General features: G+C 51.5%; 1 protein-coding gene across 1 annotated transcript; it reads left to right on the top strand.

Annotated features, from left to right (window-relative positions):
• Positions 1–2,065: 2,065 nt before the first annotated feature.
• LOC142021360 (uncharacterized) lies at positions 2,066–16,563 on the top strand. The gene is made up of 3 exons (XM_075010070.1): positions 2,066–5,218; positions 7,758–10,349; positions 15,580–16,563. The coding sequence occupies exons 1-3, from the start codon at positions 2,816–2,818 to the stop codon at positions 15,697–15,699; spliced, it is 5,115 nt and encodes a 1,704-aa protein (XP_074866171.1). The 5' UTR covers positions 2,066–2,815; the 3' UTR covers positions 15,700–16,563.
• The last annotated feature ends 313 nt before the right edge of the window (positions 16,564–16,876 follow it).

Raw genomic sequence — 16,876 nt, 5'->3', positions numbered from 1 at the left:
CTGCCTTCTCTCCAGCATTGGCAAAGTAGTCCATGCAGCTCTGAAACTAGGGTACCATTGGCACATTTGAGGATTTGTGGGGGAATACCGTCTTTCCCTGGGGCTTTTCCAGAAAAGAGTGCTTTTAGCACGTCGCTGAGTTCCTCCAAGGTGGGCTCAGCATCGAGTTCAGTCATGGTGGGCAGAGGCTCGATGGCATTCAGGGCTCTCTCTCTAACTACGGTCTCTCTGGTGTACAACTGTGAGTAGTGTTCCACCCAGCATTCCATCTGCTTGGTTCTGTCCTTCAAGACCTCGCCTGTGGCCGACTTAAGTGGGGAAGTCTTTCTTTGTGATGGACCGATGGCCTACTTGATCCCATCGTACATTCCTTGCATGTTACCAGTGTCTGCGGCCTGCTGAGTCTTGGAGCAGAGTTGGAGCCGGTAATCGTTGGCACACTGCCGAGCAACCTGCTGCACTTGACTCCGAGCAGACCGGAGCACCTGCAGGTTCACCACACTGGGAGAGGGCCTGTATGCAGCCAGTGCCTGTCTCTTTTTCTCAATCAGGGGCATCAGCACTTCAGTGTGGGCTTCAAACCAATCAGCAGACTTGACTGTCTTCTTCCCAAATGTAGATATGGCAGTATTATAGATAGCGTCCCGTAGTTGTTCCCATCTCTTGCTGATATCAGTGTTGTCCGGGCGGGGCAAGGCCTCTTCAAGTGCTTGGACAAACTCACATACTTTTGAAGGGTCACGAGTCTTGCCAGTGTCAATGTGCCGCCTCCCTTCCTTTTTGGAGCGAAAGAATCTTCACAGCTGGATGTGCACCTTACTACACACGAGCAAGTGGTCAGTGTCACAGTCTGCGCTGTGGTAGCTACGTGTCACCCTGACATTGCCAAAACGGCTGCGTTTGGTGAGGATGAGGTCAAGCTGGTGCCAATGTTCCACTCTTGGGTGTCGCCATGAAACTTTGTGCTGGGGTTTGACGTTGAAGAAGGTTCCTTTTTGCTGACAATGCAGCTATTGCTGCTCACACTCAGCAGGGACTGCAGTCACGCCTAACTCGCTTTGCGGATGCATGTATGGCATTTGGCCTCAGAATCAGCTTAAAGAAGACCCAGGTGATGGGCCAAAACGAGGGTAATGAGCCATCTATCAATGTGCTAGACTACGAACTGGAAGTCGTCCATGAGTTCGTGTACCTAGGCTCGACGATCTCGGACAACTTTTCACTTGATAGCGAGATCAACAAGTGCATTGGAAAAGCCGCCACAACGTTCTCCAGGCTGACAAAGAGAATATGGGCTAACAATAAGCTCACTGTACACACCAAGGTGCAGGTCTACACAGCCTGTGTTTTGAGCACACTGCTGTACTCCAGTGAAACATGGACTTTGCGCTCAAAACAAGAGCAGCGGCTCAGTACATTCCACATGTGCTGCCTTAGGCGCATACTGGGTATCTTATGGCAGGACAAGGTCCGCAATAGCGCAGTGCTTGAGAGGTCAGGCACCGCCTCCATGGTCGCCCTTCTCAAACAGAGGCGTATGCGCTGGCTGGGCCATGTCTGGTGCATGACGGATGGCCGAATACCGAAGGACCTCCTCTTCGGCGAACTGGCGTCTGGAAAGAGGCCGAAAGGGTGACCTAAATTGCGCTACAAGGACACGTGCAAGCGTGACCTCAGCGCTCTCTCTATCAGTGTGAACACCTGGCATTTGCTCACCTCAGACAGGCATGCCTGGAAACGGAGTGAAAGAAGCTCTTGTTATATATGAAACTACCTTGGTGAAGGACCCGGAAGACAGGAGAGCCCTGAGGAAGATCCTTGCCCATGGTACGAAAGCAACATCTGCCTACTGCCGATCACAGTGCAGAAAGGACTGCCACTCCCGCATTGGATTGCACAGCCACAGGAGATGCTGCTCGAATCAGCCCAACTGGGGCGCAAACTCGTGATCCCTTGGGATGGAAGGATGCCTACTACTACCACTTTCTCAGATGCATCTGACCAAGTGTTCTTTATCTACGAAAGTATACGGCCAAATCAATCGGTGATTGTTTAACTTGCCAAAGGACCCCTTAGTGCTTTGTAGAAACAGACTGAGGCTACTTCCCTGACGCTAGTTCCTTCTACTTTACTAGGCCCCAGTCTCCTAATTTCCCTTTGAGCAACGGTAATAAGTCAGGGACCCCTAGAACTAGAGATTTCCAAGCTCTCGGTGAGTACCTGGACAAAAGGGAAGCGGAGGCGGATGTGAAGGACTTTTCGTTACTCCTTTGCGTAGCCAGCTGCGGGGAAGAAAGATCCTGGGAACAGAGAGAGGGAAATGTGGTGTGGAAGAATAGCAATTCATTTCAATCTTTAATAATGCCCCTCTCTTGGTTCCGGAGGGTAATAACCTTCCGTAACATCTCACAAATTCCTATCACATTAGTAACGAGAATTTACACCAAACACAGAAATCGTTGCCCTGCAGATCATAACTGCACAAAGCAAATTGAAAAATCTAAACGTCAGAGGCTGCCTTATGTTAGCGGAGCCACGAGGTGGCGCCATTGGCAAAGCCGAGGCTGCGGACGAGGCTGTGACTAGCCCAGCCGCGCGGGGCGGGGAGCTGCGCTCGGGCGTCTGACCGCCGCAGAAGCCGCGAGCTGTGCGCCGGGCGGGTGAGGAAGGCTTGCGGGGAGCGGGCGGCTGGAATCGCTGCAGCCTGAGTCGGGGCGGAGCAGAAAGCGGTTCCCGGGAGGACGCTCCGGGAGCGGCTGTCGCGGCTGTGCGGAGAGGCCCGTGTTTGGTCTCGGAGCTGGGCAGGGCGGTGGCAATGGCGGCTCGGTGCAGGAGAAGGCAGGTTGTGTGCCTGTGTGTGGGTCTGTGGGTGTGTGTGGCGGGGGCCGAGCCGCTGCGCTACTCTGTGGCCGAGGAGAAGAAAAGCGGGTGGCTGGTTGCGAACGTGGCCAAGGATCTGCAGGTGCCTGCGGGGCGCTTGTCCGCCGGCGGGGCGCGGCTGGTGTGGAAAGGGGCCGATCGGTATTTGGAGCTGGACCGGCGCTCCGGGGATGTGCGAGTGAAGGAGAAAATGGACCGTGAGGGTCTGTGCGGGCAGCGGGAGCCGTGTTTGCTGCAGCTGGAGCTGGTGCTGGAAAACCCCCTGGAGCTGCACCGCGTGGAGGTGCGGGTCGAAGATGTGAACGACAATTCTCCCCAGTTCTCTAAAAATGAATTTGTATTTAAAATACCCGAACAGGTCCCCGTAAACACCCGCTTTTCCCTACAAAGAGCCCAAGATCCGGACGCGGGAGCAAACGGCATCCAGAGCTACGCGATCAGCTCTAACGAGCACTTCCGCCTGGAGGTGCAAACCCGCGCGGACGGCGGTAAATACCCGGAGCTTGTGCTGCAGAAAGCGTTAGATCGCGAGGCGCAGGCGCAGTTGGTGCTGATTCTCAGCGCTGCCGATGGGGGCGTTCCGCAGAGAACCGGCACAGCCCAAGTCCGCGTGGATGTGCTGGACGCGAACGACAACTTGCCGCAGTTCAGCCAGGCCGTGTACAGGGCGCAGCTGCTGGAGAACAGCGCGAGAGGCACTTTGGTGGCGAAGGTGGAAGCCAGTGATCCGGACGAAGGTTCAAACGCAGAAATCACCTATTCCTACGGGCAGGTGCCAGCCAGAGTCCCCGAGTTATTCCAGCTCCATCCGACCAGTGGGGAACTCAGTGTGCTGGGGACAATAGATTTTGAAGACGCAGCGATGTATGAAATAGAAATTGAGGCCACTGACGGCGGGGGTCTCTCTGCGCTCTGCAAAGTGGTGGTGGAGATCCAGGACACGAACGACAACGCTCCGGAGGTGACAGTGACCTCCGTGAGCAGCACCATCGCCGAGGACTCGCCGCCGGGGACAGCGGTGGCCCTGATCAGCGTGAGAGACCGAGACTCCGGGGAGAACGGGCGAACAAGCTGCTCGATTGAGGGCCAGGTGCCGTTCGCTTTGAAGTGGAGCCTGGAGAACTATTACCAGGTGGTGACCCAAGAGCCCCTGGACCGAGAGAAGGTGTCCGAGTACAAGGTGAGCATCGCCGCGAGGGACTGGGGCGCTCCGAGGCTGTCGTCAGTGCGGGAGATCCGTGTGCGGGTGTCGGATGTGAATGACAACCCGCCGGTGTTCGCAGAGGCGTCGTACGTGCTGCGTGTGCAGGAGAACAACGTGCCGGGGCTGCTGATCGGGAGGGTCCAGGCCGCGGACGTAGACGCGGAGCAGAACGGCCAGGTGAGGTACTCGGCGGTGGCCGGGGCCGGGGGCGAGCTGCCGTTCTCCATCAACGCGGAGAGCGGGCAGGTGTACGCGCTGCGCTCTCTGGACTACGAGGAAAGGAGGGAGTTCGAGGTGCGGGTGCGAGCGTCGGACGGCGGGTCTCCTGCGCTGAGCGCTGAAGTGACCGTCCGCGTGGCGGTGCTTGACGCAAACGACAACGCCCCGTTCCTCCTGTGCCCTCTGCAGAACAGCAGCTCCCCCGGGGCGGAGCTGGTGCCCCGCTGGGCGGGGGCGGGTTACCTGGTGACCAAGGTGGTGGCTGTGGATGAAGACGCGGGTCAGAATTCGTGGCTTTCGTACCAGCTGCTGACGGCCACGGAGCCGGGTCTGTTCGCCGTGGGTGTGCAGAGCGGGGAGGTGAGAACCAGGCGTCCTGTAGCGAGCCCGCCGGACGCGGTGAAACAGAAGCTCGTGGTGGTGGTGCGAGACAACGGCGAGCCGGCCCGGTCGAGCAGCGCGACGCTGCAGGTGCTGCTGGTGGATGGGTTCTCGGAGGCCCACGTGCAGCTGGTGGCTGCGCCCCCGGAGCAGGAGCCGCAGGACTCGCTCACCCTGTGGCTGGTCATTGCTTTGTCCTTCATTTCCTTCCTCCTGGTGGTGTCCGTGGTGTCAGCTGTGGGCATGCGGCTGTGCAAGGCCAGGCGCGGCCCCGAGCGGTACGTTGCAGCGTCCCGGAAGATGTGGGTCGCGCCCCAGTTGGGCGGGAACCCCGCGGAGCCGAGCGGCGCCGGGACTCTGCCTGAGTCGTCTTGTTCTGAGGTTTGCCTGAGCGCGGGGTCTGGCGCGAGCGAGTTTAAATTTCTGCGGCCGCTGTTCCCGCCTGTGGCGGCCGAGCGCAGCGCTGCGGGGGGGCCCGTTCTCGTCTCTCAGCTCAGCTCCCGGGTGAAGGGCGCGGAGGAATCGCCGCCAGAGGTGAGTGCTGCGTTTTCTCTACTTGTATTTTTCCACCCTTTGATTTTTTTTCTGAAGATGACGTCGGAGCGGGTCAGAGCTGCTAACAGGCAACGCTGCTCTGCCCGGCGGTGGGAACCCAGCCCCGCGCTCGGTGAGTTCGTGTTTGGGGCGGAAGACGATGAGGGGATGTTGTGTGCAGAACACGTGGCCGGTGTGTGCGGGGAGGGCTATTGCCTTTCTCCCTCCTGAGCAGTTCCTAGGCTGTGTGTGAACTTACAGAACTTACCCACACATTGTTTTCCAAGACCAAGACGGGCTTTCTGTCCCCTCCCCCCAGGTTCCTGTCGCAGCTTCCCGTTCTACCCCCTTCCCACATTTACCTGAGTTTCACAGGCCTGTCAATCTGTTCGGACACGGCCGTAGAGAAGAGGCTGGTAGACCTGCGTCCCGTGTTCCCATCCCTGCTGTCTGCTCACGGTGTACACTTCCAAAGCACCCCCTAGGCAGTTGCCCAGTGGGATGGGTCCCCCGGTGCACCTCTGTCTGTGTCCATGAAAGCGCGTCGTCTGCGAATGTGTCCGGATGACAATCAGAAGCGAAATGTGGAGGGGCAGGGGCAGTTCCTGGAATCCTCACAGCTTTTTTCCACAAAGCTCTGTGGTGCGGAGACCGCCTGAGCTCACCTCCGGAAGAGTCTAGGGGATTTTGTGGGGATTTGCTTTTCCGTGCTTTATGTTTTCCCCGTGCCTGCTTTTCGAGGTGACACACTTCTGTTAAGAACGCTTCGTAATGTGTTCCCGTGCGATTTTCCTCTCTGACAGGGCAGCTAAGAAACTTTGCTGTTGGTCTTTGTGCAGAGCTGGGGATTTTTGCAGAGGAAGGCTAACGGTTCTCGATGGAACATTTAAAAAGTAATTGCTTTTGGGTGTTTTCAATAACTCAGCCGCCGGTGAAGTATGTGCCTTATTTCGAAGCTCCTGCAGAACGGTCTGTGGAATCTGAAATGTTGCAAAGAATCGGAGTCTGTTTTTGCTTCTTCGTTTGTGTTTTCCGACAGTAATGGGAATGAGAAGGAAGTTGCGGGGATAGTGCGCCAATGTGAAAGGAGAAAAGGGAGAAACATTAAACAGAAGTATGTGAGGACAATGTAGACTGCGCTTGATATGTGCTTGTCACCCTTCCCCTTGTGAGAAGCCGGCAGAGGCCGAGGTTTCATGACTGAGGTACTCATAGGAGGAAGAGGCCATGTGTACTTACATGCGTCATTTTACAGTTTCTGCAGTTTGTGAACTCACAGCAATCAGCACATAAGAGAAGGGCCCCTGTTCCATGTCTACCGGTGACATAGGGGCAGCCTATAGCCTCCAGCGGCTTTTCCCAGGCAGCCAGTCATTGCTAAATTCTTGTCGATTAAAATGAGAGCGGCCTCTCCATTTCGTACCGTTTTCGGAGCATCATCTGCCCATTTCATAAGCTGCTTGGCAGAACAAAGACATCAGGCACCGTCTCACCAGCGCGGGGCCCACAGATCGAGATTCTGGTTCTAATTCTTGGCTTTCCTGCCAACTGCTGAAGGCCACCGACCCAGATCTGTCGTTTAGGTCCGCCAGGGAAACCCCCGAGACCGCTAACAGTGGGAGAGCCTCACTCCTTTGAGGAAAGCTAAAGATCGTTGAAGACAATGTTCACTGTCCCCACGCGCCCCCGGGAGACCCGATTTACTGCTACTGGGCGGGATTGCGGACACCCTTCTGCAATTCAGTGACATAACCGCGGAAGAGGAATGTGGTGGGATATTAATTATTAACTAATTAGTCTCTTTGGCTTCAATTGCTTTTTGTTTGTTTGTTTGTTTTGTTTTTTGTTTTTTTTTTCTGTTTGGCCTGTACTACCATGAAGTAGATCAGACAAGAAAATGGGTAGCCAGTTACTAGTCTGTTTCTCGCAGTTGCCAAGAGAGCAACAAGTTTTCGCATGACTGTGTACAGACCAGTACTGGACCGCTTCCCAACAAATAGTTATTTGAGTGCCTGAACCGCGTGGTGTATCATTCCTTATTTTTAGCTTATTCGTCCCCCGTTTCCTGGTTTGTCTTTTGGGCGCCAAACAGCCAGGGAATGGATACTTTGAGATTTCCAAACTATCGGTGACTTCCTGGAGAGAAGCGGTGGCAGAGGTGATTCAATTCTAGTGACTCGTTTACTTACCTAGCTGCGAGAAATAAGGTTACTGGAAGGTCAGAGTAGACAATAGGGTGTGGAAGAATAACAGTTCAGTTGTTTTCGAATGTTTGCAACCCTACGCAGTCCAAACGCTGAATAACCTTTTTGACGATCAGACCGTTCTTGCCGTGGAATGTTATTAGCACGATTTATACAGCGTAGGGAAATATTTGCCACGCAGGTATTAATGGCACGCAACAAATCGTCACTTTAAAATCACGGGCTGCCTTATGTTAGCGGAGCCACGAGGTGGCGCCATTGGCAAAGCCGAGGCTGCGGAAGAGGCTGTGAGGAGCCCAGCCGCGCTGGGCGGGGAGCTGCGCTCGGGCGTCTGACCGCCGCAGAAGCCGCGAGCTGTGCGCCGGGCGGGTGAGGAAGGATTGCGGGGAGCGGGCGGCTGGAATCGCTGCAGCCTGAGTCGGGGCGGAGCAGAAAGCGGTTCCCGGGAGGACGCTCCGGGAGCGGCTGTCGCGGCTGTGCGGAGAGGCCCGTGTTTGGTCTCGGAGCTGGGCAGGGCGGTGGCAATGGCGGCTCGGTGCAGGAGAAGGCAGGTTGTGTGCCTGTGTGTGGGTCTGTGGGTGTGTGTGGCGGGGGCCGAGCCGCTGCGCTACTCTGTGGCCGAGGAGAAGAAAAGCGGGTGGCTGGTTGCGAACGTGGCCAAGGATCTGCAGGTGCCTGCGGGGCGCTTGTCCGCCGGCGGGGCGCGGCTGGTGTGGAAAGGGGCCGATCGGTATTTGGAGCTGGACCGGCGCTCCGGGGATGTGCGAGTGAAGGAGAAAATGGACCGTGAGGGTCTGTGCGGGCAGCGGGAGCCGTGTTTGCTGCAGCTGGAGCTGGTGCTGGAAAACCCCCTGGAGCTGCACCGCGTGGAGGTGCGGGTCGAAGATGTGAACGACAATTCCCCGCAGTTCCCTGCCGCAGAATTCCTGTTAAAAATACCCGAACAGATCCCCGTAAACACCCGCTTCCCATTAGAAGAAGCCCAAGATCCGGACGCGGGAGCAAACGGCATCCAGAGCTACGCGATCAGCTCCAACGAGCACTTCCGCCTGGAGGTGCAAACCCGCGCGGACGGCGGTAAATACCCGGAGCTTGTGCTGCAGAAAGCGTTAGATCGCGAGGCGCAGGCGCAGTTGGTGCTGATTCTCAGCGCTGCCGATGGGGGCGTTCCGCAGAGAACCGGCACAGCCCAAGTGCGCGTGGATGTGCTGGACGTGAACGACAACTTGCCGCAGTTCAGCCAGGCCGTGTACAGGGCGCAGCTGCTGGAGAACAGCGCGAGAGGCACTTTGGTGTCGAAGGTGGAAGCCAGTGATCCGGACGAAGGTTCAAACGCAGAAATCACCTATTCCTTCTGGAAGGTGGCTGAAAAAGTTATCGAGTTATTCCAACTACATCCGGCATCGGGTGAAATCACTGTGCTGGGGTTGGTTGACTATGAAGAAAGAAGCAGTTACGAGCTGAATATCCAGGCCACTGACGGCGGGGGTCTCTCTGCGCACTGCAAAGTGGTGGTGGAGATCCAAGACACGAACGACAACGCTCCGGAGGTGACAGTGACCTCCGTGAGCAGCACCATCGCCGAGGACTCGGCGCCGGGGACAGCGGTGGCCCTGATCAGCGTGAGAGACCGAGACTCCGGGGAGAACGGGCGAACAAGCTGCTCGATTGAGGGCCAGGTGCCGTTCGCTTTGAAGTGGAGCCTGGAGAACTATTACCAGGTGGTGACCCAAGAGCCCCTGGACCGAGAGAAGGTGTCCGAGTACAAGGTGAGCATCGCCGCGAGGGACTGGGGCGCTCCGAGGCTGTCGTCAGTGCGGGAGATCCGTGTGCGGGTGTCGGATGTGAATGACAACCCGCCGGTGTTCGCAGAGGCGTCGTACGTGCTGCGTGTGCAGGAGAACAACGTGCCGGGGCTGCTGATCGGGAGGGTCCAGGCCGCGGACGTAGACGCGGAGCAGAACGGCCAGGTGAGGTACTCGGCGGTGGCCGGGGCCGGGGGCGAGCTGCCGTTCTCCATCAACGCGGAGAGCGGGCAGGTGTACGCGCTGCGCTCTCTGGACTACGAGGAAAGGAGGGAGTTCGAGGTGCGGGTGCGAGCGTCGGACGGCGGGTCCCCTCCGCTGAGCGCTGAAGTGACCGTCCGCGTGGCGGTGCTTGACGCAAACGACAACGCCCCGTTCCTCCTGTGCCCTCTGCAGAACAGCAGCTCCCCCGGGGCGGAGCTGGTGCCCCGCTGGGCGGGGGCGGGTTACCTGGTGACCAAGGTGGTGGCTGTGGATGAAGACGCGGGTCAGAATTCGTGGCTTTCGTACCAGCTGCTGAAGGCCACGGAGCCGGGTCTGTTCGCCGTGGGTGTGCAGAGCGGGGAGGTGAGAACCAGGCGTCCTGTAGCGAGCCCGCCGGACGCGGTGAAACAGAAGCTCGTGGTGGTGGTGCGAGACAACGGCGAGCCGGCCCGGTCGAGCAGCGCGACGCTGCAGGTGCTGCTGGTGGATGGGTTCTCGGAGGCCCACGTGCAGCTGGTGGCTGCGCCCCCGGAGCAGGAGCCGCAGGACTCGCTCACCCTGTGGCTGGTCATTGCTTTGTCCTTCATTTCCTTCCTTCTGGTGGTGTCCGTGGTGTCAGCTGTGGGCATCCGGCTGTGCAAGGCCAGGCGCGGCCCCGAGCGGTACGTTGCAGCGTCCCGGAAGATGTGGTGCGCGCCCCAGTTGGGCGGGAACCCCGCGGAGCCGAGCGGCGCCGGGACTCTGCCTGAGTCGTCTTGTTCTGAGGTTTGCCTGAGCGCGGGGTCCGGCGCGAGCGAGTTTAAATTTCTGCGGCCGCTGTTCCCGCCTGTGGCGGCCGAGCGCAGCGCTGCGGGGGGGCCCGTTCTCGGCTCTCAGCTCAGCTCCCGGGTGAAGGAAGAGGAAGACGCTCCTAGAAGGGTGAGTGTTGAGTTTTGTTGACTCACATTAACGCTTTGCTTGAATGAGTTTGTGTTTACTGGACTGAAAAGTAATTGCCTGGGATATTTCGAAATATTTAGAATATATTTGGCTAAGGGTCTGGTGACCTGAACTGCGGGCAGTAGAATGGAATTAGGGGTATTGGAAATGGAAGTAGGGCTCATTAGCATATTTCTTGCTGGCAGAGGCTGCTACTGGCAGTAAACAAAACAGTCTAAACGTGGTTCTTTCGGTGGAACTCCCTTCCCCTCCTCTGCCCCATTTGTGGACAGCCTTTTATGCCTGAGAAAGTTAGGCATAATAAACTGTGGTTACACTAGCAAGTTTTGTCGACAAAACCAGGGTTTTGTCGAGAAGCTTTGTGGCGGGTGCGCACACAGATGCGTTTTGTCAACAGAAACTGTTAACAAAAAAGCTGTGTAGCCTCTCTAGGGGGCCATTTGGTCAATAAAGCAAATCAAAAGATAGATCACTTTTATATGTAGATGCAGTGTGTCAACCCAAGTTTTGTCAGAAGAGCTCTTCAGACAGTAACTTCTGTAGACAGATGGCTGTCATGTAACTGTAGCCCGAAGCTGCTGACAAAGAGGCGTATGTCACCAGCAGAACCACTTTTACACTGCTTTTTTGTGCCAGCAAGCAAATATGCAAATGAGTGGCAATTTCCATTTTTGAGACTGCTCATTTGCATACTGCTGCTGGCAGTTTGGCTCAATGTAACCATGGCCTTTGTGTCTAGGAGTTTTTCTCTTTATAGTCAAATGTTTTGTTCAAGTTTTACTCTAGTAATGGTGCAGAAGAGAGTTTGCCATCTCAGTTCTGATCTTGTGTTGTCTGTGATATGTACCAAGACAGAGTGAAGTTTGTCAAAAAAATAGTTTGGATGTTATTTATTAAGTACTTATTAACCTCTGAATTATCTAACTGTTTTCAATATTTCAGAGAGGGGGCCCTATGGTATAAGGGACTGGTGACAGAGGGGGGTTTAGCCAGCAGAGGCACGTCCACCCAGCATATTTACTGCTGGCACCATGCTCTGCTGAGCGGGAAATTGTGCACAGCTATGCTAATTAGCTGCATGATTATGCAAATGGAAGCCATTTGCAGTTTCCAGAAATCAGTTTAGCATAATTCTGCTGGCAGCGGGGCTGAAGACCAAGGCTGTGTGGAAGTGGCCACCATCAGTTAGAGGTTCATGGGTTTATGTACTCATGGCAGTCAATGTGGATGTTGTAATATAAAAAGGAAAAAAAAGAACAACCCAGGAAACTACAGATCAGTCAGTTTAGCTTTTGTGCCAACAAAGATAATGGAGCAAATAATTAAGGAATTCATCTGCAAACATCTGGAAGAAAGTAAGGTGGTAGGTACCGGCCAGCATGGATTTGTAAAGAAAAAAACATGCCAGAACTATCTGATAGCTTTTTTGACAGGATAACAAATCTCATGGATAAGGGAGAAGTGGTTGATGTGGTATACCTAGACTTTAGCAAGGCATTTGACACAGTCTCGCATGATCTTCTTATCAATCAGCTTAGCAAATACAACTTAGAAGGGGCCACTATAAGGTGGGTGCATAAATGGCTGGATAACTGTTCTCAAAGAGTAGTTATTAATGGTTTGCAGTCATGCTGGAAGGGCATAACAAGTGGGGCTCTGAAGGGATCTGTTTTAGGACTGGTTCTATTCAATATCTTCATCATCGATTTAGATATTGGCATAGACAGTACATTTATTAAGTTTGCAGATGATACCAAGATGGGAGAGATTGCAACTGCTTTGGAAGATAGGGTCATAATTCAGAATTATCTGGACTGCCTGGAGAAATGATCTGAGGTAAAAAGGATGAAGTTTCATAAGGATAAATGCAAAATACCCCACTTAAGAAGGAACAATCAGCTTCGTACATATAGAATGGGAAATGACCATCTAGGAAGGAGCACTGTGGCGAGGGATTTAGGGGTCATAGTGGACCACAAGCTAAATGTGAGTCAACAGTGTGATGCTGTTGCAAAAATGCAAACATGGTTCTGGGGTGTATTAACAGGAGTGTTGTGAGCAAGACACAAGATGTCATTCTTCTGTTCTATTCAGTGCTCATTAGGCCTCAGTTGGTGTATTGTGTCCAGTTCTGGGCACCGCATTTCAAGGAAGATATGGAGAAATTGGAGAAGGTCCAGAGAACAGCAACAAAAATGATTAAAGGTCTAGAGAACATGAGCTATGAGGGAAGACTGAAAGAACTGGGCTCGTTTAGTTTAGAAGAGAGAAGACTTAGATGAGACATGATAGCAGTTTCCAAGTACCTTAAAGAGGGTTACAAGGAGGAGGAAGAAAAATTGTTCTCATTAGCCTCCGAGGATAGAACAAGGAGCAATGGGCTTAAACTGCAGCAAGGGAGGATTAGGCTGGACTCTGGAAAAACTTCTTAATTGTCCGAGTGATTATAGATTGCCTAGGGAGGTTGTGGAATCTCTCTCACTGGAGACTTTCAAGAGCAGGTTAGCAAGATACCTATCGGGGTGGTCTAGACAGTGCTTGGTCCCCCCGAGAGGGCAGGGAACTGAACTCAATGACCTTTTGACATCCCTTCCAGTTCTAGTGTTCTATGGTTCCATGATTCTCTACATACCAGGCACAGTTGGGGTCAGCTGGATTTTTATAGGCAAGTGTGTGTGAAATGAGTGAACAATGTCATATGTTGCAGAGTCCAGGAGAGGCAAAAATCTAGGACAATGAAGGAAAATCAGAGTGCGGAAGTGGTGTCTGACTGCGGATGTGTAGAAATACCACTGGCTAGTAACTTGTCCAACAATACTAAAAATAAAGGGTCAGGTCTGCAGCTGCTGAGAAACTCCCACTGGTGCAACTGATGGTGGGAAGAGGTATAAGTCAATATAAAAAAGCAGGTTTTGGTACCCCTTGGATGTTGGTTTGGGGTTTATTGGATGGAAGTTTATAGCCCATGGGAATTAGTAACTGTATTAATCTTTTTAATTATGAAATGGAATGTGTTCAGTGTTTGTATCGTAACACACAGGAATGGTATCCAAACAATCCCCTGACATTACACTTCTTCCTGAGTAATACTTATGTTCTCTGGGGTGATGTGGCATTGGCTCATTTTATACTTTCTGGAGGCAAACCTACATGAAGAGAGGGCCTGGGAGATTCCAGTTCATGAAGAGAGCTACCAATCTTCTTCTCAGGTGGGGAGAGTGTTGCAGGAGAAGGGGAAAGTGCACACAGAACACGTGTGGATCAGGGTGTGTGCGTCAGAGAGAGAGAGCGAGAAATCTGACACCTCAGAGAGGACGTCCCCATGTTCTTGTTATCAGTTTCTCTCCCACCTTTCTATGTGGACAGAGGACATTCGGAAGCCAAATCTGGTAGAACAGTTACCTCATGATGTTCTTGCTTGAAGTGTTTCTGCTGGTTCAGGAGGGAAGCAGGCATTAGAATTAGCTCTAAAGGTGGAGGACTATGGTGTGACCAATACCCCACGTTCTATCTTCAGTGTCCAAATTCCATTGTTTTCTTCTCTCTTTCACCAAACGAAGGGGAAGGGTCATCTGATCTGTAGTAAGTATAGAAGGTCAGCTCAAGAGTAAGTGTTGCCTTAATTCTTGCTCTTCACTTTCTGGACAATGGATACAACTAAAATGAGGTTTATGGACCCAGAGTTTGCAAAGACTTTACAGTGTGTCCTGGCCCCAAGAGACAAAGTGTTACTATGAGTCAGCAATATTTCACATAGAATTCCTTATCTGAGAATAATTTTGGGACACCAGTTACATCACGTGTTTTGAATCTAGGAACTTGAAGTTTTGTGACTGTTAGTAATGGCTAATTGGTGAAGTTATTATTGTTGTTTTATGTTATTATTGAATATGTGTATAGCTATTCAGAATTATAGATATAATGACATATATTTTTCTATAAAATGAATTGACGGTTTTAGAGTTCTTAATGTACTGCCATGAACTCTGAATTAATTCAAACTGAGATCACTATCTGTGACAGTAAAAGATAGCCCCAGAGACATTTTAGAATAAATGATCATTCCTTATTATTACCCAAAGATAAGCTGGAGATCACCATAGTTAACGAAATATTTGATTACAGTAATTTTTCCGATAGAACGATCTGGATTTGCATGCCTAATAATCCAATGGCAGAGTGCTCCAAAAGTGATCTTGGACTTCCCCTTCCTGAGCTGTAACAACGAATACAAAACTAATAGCAAAGGCATTGGTGTGCCAGTTGATGTAAATGGACGTCACCTCTGAAGTAAATGGTGAGGAGATTCCAAAGTTGCACCGTCTGATCATCTGCCACTTTGACAGCCCTGATCTTCAACAAAATCCCAGTTTAAGGTGGCGCCTTATAACGGTTACTCAGCGTTCCTGCCAGAAGTATGAACCAACAGTTAATTAATGATTTGTCAAAAACAAGTTATTTTTAACTCTGACTAATCTAGTTTAAGAAATGAAGCCGCCTCTAGTTGCTTATTATTACTGCTAATGCTCCTGGCCAAAGTGTATACAATTGGCTCAGAATTTGGAAGCCTGCATTTTGGTGCCCAGTATGAGACACTCAGATCCTGGTTTTTTAGGGCTTTTGAGAACTCCTGTCTCCCATTGTGCTAAGTGGGAGCTCTGGATAGTAAACAGTTCTGAACACGAGGCCCAAGAGGTCTGGAACTGGGCTCACAGAACCAATGAGAACACTTGAACATTCTTGCTTCAACAAGCAGCAAGATAATGATCTTTTTTGAAACAGTCACCTAAATTACCATAAAGATTTTCCAAATTTGTAATTGCAAGCCCCTCACCAGGAATGTCAGATGCTCCATATGGTTTTTGGAAACAGCAATACAACTGGAAACACAAAGAAGTGGATTTGGCTTATCATATAGATTTACTTCTGAATGTTTACATTGTAAAATGTCTCTGTAAGTTATATAGAGACAGGGTGGCATCCTTTTGGATTTGCTCAGATACGAGCATTTGTGCTATAAGTGGTAGGTACAGGAGAGATCCTGCTCCCATTGCAATAAATGACAAAATTTCCACTGACATAAATAGAATGGTATCTCAGCCATAGTTCTGTAAGCTGCCACCAGATTGCATGTCCTCCGATGCACAGTAATGCCCCTGTTCTTCATACCAACCGATAATGACACCCCATCATTCTGTATTGTTTACAGGGCAGAGCTGCTGTCTCTGAAGACTCCATACCAAGAACTTCAGGTGCAGGCTTTATTGTTAACAAGGTGATAGGGATAAATGAGGACTGTGGTCAAAACAATTGGCTTTCCTACCAATAGATGAGAACAACAAACTCTCCTCTGTTCAACTATCAGACACCGTAAATAAGAATTGAGAGTCAAGAGGTTTGTCACCCTCCAGCAAGCCTGCGAGAAGGTACAGACCCTTTCTGTAAGAGACCAAGGATATGAATTTCTATATTATGTAGCTGTTTATTCCTAGTTTGTAGGTATTTCGCGTAGATCTTTGCATTTGTGGTATGGCTGTTGAAGATGACCAAGAGCTCATACAGCATGCTTTCTTTATAGATTCTGTCTAGGCCTTAGTTTATTCTGATCACTAGAGCTTAGCAAATTCTACTTTATCTAGATATAAAGAAAACATAATAAGTCAAACCTAAATATTAAGGCTATGTTTACACCAGAGGCTTTTTCTGGCAAAACTAGGCTTTTGTCAGAAAAAAAGGTGGAGTGTCTACACACAAAATACTTTTTGTTGACAGTTTGTCAACAAAACCCAGCACATCTGCTGGCAGCATTATACCTCTCTCCGTTCAGGTATATCACCTCTCTGAGCAGTATTCTGGCAAGAAAGCAGCTGTGTATATGCTCCAGGGCCCGTTTGTCAACAGACAGGGCTTCCAGTTCAGTGGGCAGCCCTGCTTGCAAAGCTCTTGGTCATCCGTTCTGTTGAGAGAGGGTCACCTGTTCTGTCGAGAGAGGGCTGGGCAGTCTGGCTGCTCTCTGTCAACAGAGTAGCTTGCTCTTGCAATCCACCTTGATATGTAGATGCACTCTGTCGACAGAAGTTTTGCCAGGAAATCCCTTCTGACAGTCACTTTTGTTGACAGATGCTTCTTATGAAAACAATGAGAAGTCCTGTGGCACCTTAAAGGCTAACACATTTTTTTGGAGCACAAGCTGTTGTGAGCAAATACTCATTTCATCTGCTGAAGTGGGTATTTGCCCACACAAGCTTATGCTCCAAAAAGTTTGTTAGTCTATAAGGTGCCACAGGACTTCTCGTTTTTGTGGATACAAACTAAGACAACTACTCCGCTGATATTTGTCAGCTGCTTCTCATGTAGATATAGCCTAAATAACTTATCATAAACCACCTTTCTTATGACTCTCCCTTATTAAAATGATTATGTAATTGTGTGTTGATTTTCTGCAACCTCTTTTCAATGTACACATTAAATGTTCAATGAAAATTATGGATGAATTTCACATACAA

This window comes from Carettochelys insculpta, chromosome 15 (genome assembly GCF_033958435.1).
Source record: "Carettochelys insculpta isolate YL-2023 chromosome 15, ASM3395843v1, whole genome shotgun sequence".
NCBI lineage: Eukaryota > Metazoa > Chordata > Testudines > Carettochelyidae > Carettochelys > Carettochelys insculpta.
Note: the sequence above shows the minus strand (reverse complement) of the source record. Positions and strands in the feature narration are given on the sequence as shown.